The 6,000-nt window shown below is 44.1% G+C and overlaps 1 protein-coding gene across 1 annotated transcript in view; it reads left to right on the top strand.

Annotated features, from left to right (window-relative positions):
• The window catches only part of jade2 (jade family PHD finger 2), a 184,861-nt gene extending 179,868 nt beyond the window's left edge, over positions 1–4,993 (top strand). The window contains exon 14 of the mRNA XM_073479370.1: positions 1,710–4,993. Within this exon, the coding sequence (XP_073335471.1) occupies positions 1,710–2,492 (783 nt within the window). The 3' untranslated portion in view covers positions 2,493–4,993. The remainder of the gene's footprint in view (positions 1–1,709) is intronic.
• The last annotated feature ends 1,007 nt before the right edge of the window (positions 4,994–6,000 follow it).

The following is a 6,000-nucleotide window of genomic DNA, read 5'->3' on the forward strand; positions in this document are numbered from 1 at the left end:
ATAAAAAATGATCCACGAGCTAAACTTAATTTCAGCGTCAGTACGTGCAGAAAGCACACAGATCAGAGAGTTGAAGGAGGAGGAGGATTATATTAGACAGAGCTGTGGTTTTGGCTCTTGGCGGTGAACGGCAGCACAAATTACAAAATTCAAAAGGCTGAAATCAGCAGCAGCGTCAAACTATCCATCACCTCTTGAACTGGATCACAGTCCACTTCACCGGTGGAGAAAAGCTAGTTGCAGGAGCCAAACAAGAAACTATCCTGCCCACAGGCGTGACTGAGACGGACATCCGAAGTTACATAAAGTTCCTCGTCAGAAAACTTGACCAAAGGGGCAAAAGGGTTAAAAAGCCAGGCTTAAACCTGAAAAATGTGTAGGCTGGACGTCTTTACAGGAAGTTAACTGTTTCATACAGACGTAGTCACTGTTAAAACCAGCTCATACTGCCTGTTTTTTTTATTTTTTCTAGTTTCCCAAACTGAAAAAAACATCCACACAAAAGTTCTCCACTCGGGTCAGATGTCACAAACCCACAGAAGAGTTCAGCCTCCACACTTGAAACCACATCCACCTTTTATTTAGACTGACGTAGACTCTGGATGTGGACCTTTTAGACTGAATCTTCATACGAGTGGAGTCGTGAGAGCTTTTGTTCACTTGTCCTCTGCGGGTCGAGCAGTTCGATGAGAGAGCTGATGGTCGGAGCGGAGCTGCACTGTGGCTGACCCGCTGTTCTCCTCAGGAATGTGCTCTGTTTGTGTATTGATTGGCAGGGGGCTCAAACCAGAATGCATGATATAACTCCATTGTTAGAGGATGTGTTCAGGAACATTTTTCAGTAAAAAACCGAATGAGACGTTAATATGAAAAACCCGATAGCCTTCCTACTTACAACAGGAAGGTCAACAGAAAGCCTTCGTGAAGGGATTCAGCATAACAGCTTTGTCGTTAGATGTTTTTCCTTGACAACAAAATGTCTTGTGACATCGGTGCTCACATCTTCCACTGTTGAGCTGTTGGAAATGTGGGTAGGTGGTGGTGATGGTTGGTGGTGATGGTGTTGGTGGGTGGGGAGTTTTTTTGTTCCAAAATATTGCCAGTAAGAATGTGAGAACCAGAAACCAGAGAGCAAGAAAAAATTATTGTTGTTATGATCAACGAGCAACCTTTCAAATGTGTCCAGAAGATTTTACGTTAAACAAACAAAAAAAAGTCTTAATTCAGTTTCATAAATATCAGAATATAAGGCCTTTTAATTCATTTAATAGTTGTACATTTGACTTATCGAGGTCTTAATCATTACAAACCACAAGTTTTATTCTTAGCTTTTGTTTTCTGTTGGCATATTTTTGTCAAAATGATTCAAGGTTTTCTGAGTCCAGATTTTTGTTACAAATCTTTAGACCTCACCTGTTGGCATAATGTAAAACAACAACCCTCACTTCATAACCATATTCCTACAACACCTGCCTCTGCACAGGACACATCCTGTATATACTACTTCCCTGCAATGCTTGAATAAGAAAAAGACGGTTTGTCCAAAAATGCGTCTTAAATTTGGGTGAAAAATGATCTTTAAAGGGCCATAAAAGCATTACATTTTAGAGTCTGATACCTGAAGGCATCCTTAAAACATGAACCGATTCTTCTCTTTCAATTCTCATCATCTCATCTCCTCTTTAATTTCCTCTCCTGCTCTCATTCAGCTCCTGCAGGGCGAGGAGAGCCTGCTGAACCTGATGATGGAGAACTCCATGCAGTCCACCTGGAAAACACCTCAGCTGGGCCGCAAACCGCGAGGGAGCAACAAGCCCCGTTCCCGTGGACACTCGCAGCCGACCACCCCCACCCAGCCCCAGACGCTCCTGTCTGCAGCAGCTGCCTCCGCCGCCTGCAGCGCCTCCACCGCAAAGAGCCTCTGGGCGAGCGTGGCGGAGGAAAAGTCCAGCCATGTGGGTCGGAAGTTGGAACGGTCCCGGGCCTCCTCCAAGACCCTGCACCACCACCTCCATCACCACCAGACCAGGAGCTCTGATCTGCACAGGGACCCTCCGCCGCAACCGCCCATCTCCAAAATGGATTCCTGTCACATCTCGGAGGACGCCAGCCATTGGGACAGCATCCACACAGGGAATGGTGTCGCATCAGGGGCTGGATCGTCTCCACCACCGGCCTCCAGCCCTGGGGTCACGGTGCCCGACACAGGGGTGATCCTTCGTGGCGGGGCGCCGCGGCTCCGCCTGTCCCGCCAGGGAAAATCTAGAGGGAGGGGCTTCAGCGGAGGTGGAGGCATATCAGGGCTGGAGTCTGTGGACCTACCACTCACAGGGAAGGAAACATCCCTGCTGGACGCTGCCGAGACTGATGGGTACTTCTCTGATGGCGAGCAGAGCGATACGGACACACGCTCTGGCGGACGCAAACTCCGCTTGCCGCAGTTGCATTCTGGGAACGAGGACCTGCTGAGAAGGAGCGTGCTGGCGTCCTAAAGCACTGAGACTCCAACTAACACACACACACATACACACACACACACAGTTATCCAAGCAGAGTCCCGTTGGCTAATTGTTTCTCCATCTGTGCCCAGTATACTAAACATGGCTGTATGGCTTTTGTTCAACCAAATCCCAGTCACATTTACCAGTGGAAAATCTCTTCAGCTCTTACCTGCTTTGTTTTTTGGGGTGAATTTTGAATGTAGCTGTTTGCCTGTCTTACAGTAAAGCTTCTCCACCGGACCCTCGTCAGCTTACCACAAGACCGTTACATTCAACAAATAGGAAAACAAACATTACCTTTAGTCTTTTTTTTGTTTCGTATTTCAGATTCATTTTGTTTCTGGGCGTTGAAGTACCCATTTCTGGGCTCATGTCTGTGGTATCTGCCACACATGGGAACAAACACTTCGGGGCATTATTATTATTATTATAATTCAAGCTGGTTTCAGGGTCTGCTTCGCTCTCGGTCTTTTATGGCTTGAGATGCATCCAATGAGTCCTTGTTTTCTTGAATATGTTTCAGTGGAAAGACAATTTCACACCAGAGCTGGTCTGAATATGTACAGATGGTGACATGGGACGACATGTATTCAGCCTTGAAAAAGCACAACTAGCTAGTCATAAGAGCTGTAATGTAAGCACTCGTGTGTATAATAATGCTCATTCGGGGTTGAGGTCAGTTCTCATCATGTTAACTCGGTTGTAAAAATCTCGACTAAAGCCGATAAATTTATCATCAGACTCAAAAAAAACCCCCACAGATTTCCAACTATTCTCTTTTTTTGAATTGCTAATTAGCTGACCCCAACCCTGGTGTTCATTCAGATTGTCACACAGAGACACACAAACACACAAGACATACTGACACACATAACTACTATAAGCAAATCCCTTTTTCTCACATCACAGCCGTTGAAATCTTCGATCTGACTTTTGTCAGCTGCTTTCAAATTCTTCCTAATTCTGAGTTCTGTTTTAATGTTTTAGCCTGAATCTTTGGAGAAAAATTCATCGTAGAAACTCTGTGCCTTCTGTCGCTTGCCCTGTGCCCCTACCTCCCCTCAAACACCCCCCCACAACCTTTATCACTCAACCAAACAATCAGTAGATCAATCAGTCGTTTCTCAATCGGATTTGTAAAACAATCAAACCAAAAGGAAATCCCTCTCGGATTGGTTACAGAGCGTAGCCAGCATTGGGCTCCTTGTCACCTTAAACAATTGTCTAGTGCCTGAAACAAGGATGTAAATGCAGCGTTTGCCATTAATCAACAAAGTATCTGCAACAAATAGCAAAGCAGAGCCACTCCGTACTATCAGTGCAAAGAGCTGCCTACTGTTCTGTGCCCCCCGCCCCCCCTACTAACGAGATCGCTGCAGTCCAGAGCCGTAGATAAGCCGAGTTTGGCCAGGTTACACTGTGACCGTCATGTCGCTGCAACAATAGATACACATGGAGAAGCCTGCTAGCTGTCAATTTTTGTGTTTTGAAGAGTCAGTTTCCTCAGTCAGGTCACGTCAGTCGTATCAATCAATGATGCTTCATTATTCAAGTTTCACAAGTAAAAATGTGCCTAAATTATGTGCAAGTTCACAGAAGAAGCCTCCCTGTCACTGCAAACCGTCCTCATTTGGCATTTGATGAATCGATGAGACGAAACCGGACAAAGCGTGACAAAATAATCTCAACTCAAAGTGTCACGATTTCATTTCCAAATCGAAAAATCGATTCAAAATTGGGAAAGTGGGATTAGCCTTTCTCCCAGTATTTTTTTTTTCTCTCCACCCCTGCCAACTTGCACACAACCGAGCAAAGACGGAGGTAACGCCGACAGCGTCTGATATGTTGGGTTTATGTTCTTTATTAGAGATCCTTTCTTGATTTGTTTGGAAGGAGAGTTAACGCCGAACAAATCTGAGAAACAACGATCTTTTCTTGTTTATTGCTGAGGGTGGTATTTTTTGTTGAACTCATATTTAGTTTTGGTTTATTAACCTGCAAAAAACCTCCAAGATAAAGTCAAGCTGCTGCTGTAAAATCGTCCTATCTTTAAATGATAGTTGTCAGGGCACAAATCCAGATACGATAGCCTATCGATAACGTAGTCGTCAGTCCTTACATTACAATCACAGAGCTTTAAAGTTTCTCTAACACTTTTTTCCTGAAACATTCGCCTCTTGTCTTTGCAGTTTTTAGACGACAAGCATCAAGAGAAGCGAGTTAGTCATACTGTATATCACCCATGTGTATCTATGCAATTTCTGATATCGGCGTAGTGAGAAGCCCCAACACTGTTTTCTTCAGCTAAGCGTTTCACAGCAGGTTTACAGCACCAACATGGCCGCCACTAAGGTGTGACGTGGGCAAACTCTGGTACCTGACGGCTCTGCTGCGCCCGTTCTCCAGTTAGATGAATGACGACGATGTAATAATCAGCTTCAGAGGCCTGCGCTCTTGAGTTCTTGAATTGAGTTGTTTGTAAATTTGTTTTTAAAAAGAAGACTTTTTGTTGTCCTCTCAGAGAGTTGTATTTTGTACTTAAAGCAGTCCATGGTATTCTCAGGGGTTAAAAAAAATCTTTAAAAAAAGAATAAAAGGTTAGAAAAATTTATGGAAAAAGCGACGTAAGACATAGATACATATATATACATACATATTTTATATCGTATACAGTATATATATAAAAAAGTGATGTGTGTATGTCTAGAAACTTCCTTATTTGGCAAGCTTCACTGTTTGAACTCCTACACGACTACTACTGAGCATGTTCCTTCTCTCAGTACGACCACATGACCATCAGCCCTGGGTTCAATAGTCTGAACCAATAATTAATGCTCATTTGAACTTGTTTGAGTCACCACGAGTGGGACAGCGATGGTCAACTACAAGAAAGGACTCTGTTTTTATTCTCTCAGCTTTCTTGCAGCTACGACCCCGCCCGTCCGGTCTCCAAATTACTAAATCATCACATGTGATTTTTTTTAAGGGCTGCTTGACCCAGGCCTGATGAACAGACACTTAAATAGAGGTGCATAGTCCAATCTACTTCCTCTGTTTTTGTTTTTTTTTCTGTATGGACAGCTTCTAATCTGTCTGAAGTGACCACGCCAAAGAACAGATCTGTGTATCAAGGCAGCACATTTACATCTAAATCCACACAAACACACACACACGTGCTCCGTCTCTGGTTTTCAAGATGAAGAGTGTTAGATAAGGAGGTCAAATGACTCGAATCTCAGTCTGGTTTCAGTCAAATGTTCTGTGGTGTTTACGTGACCTCCTATACTGCAGGGGGCACTGTTAACTCTACCACTGTTAAACCTGGATTCTCCCAGATCTGCTTCACACAGGAAAAAAAGCCTGTTGCCACATTAATGTGCAGGCGATGGTCGTTAAACACAGTCTCACACATATTAACCCCCCCATTCAGAAAAAAGCCAAATGCTGCTGAACTGAACACACAACACACACATACATACACTCTCTAACACACACACCA

Source organism: Pagrus major, chromosome 13 (genome assembly GCF_040436345.1).
Source record: "Pagrus major chromosome 13, Pma_NU_1.0".
Classification (NCBI taxonomy): Eukaryota; Metazoa; Chordata; class Actinopteri; order Spariformes; family Sparidae; genus Pagrus; species Pagrus major.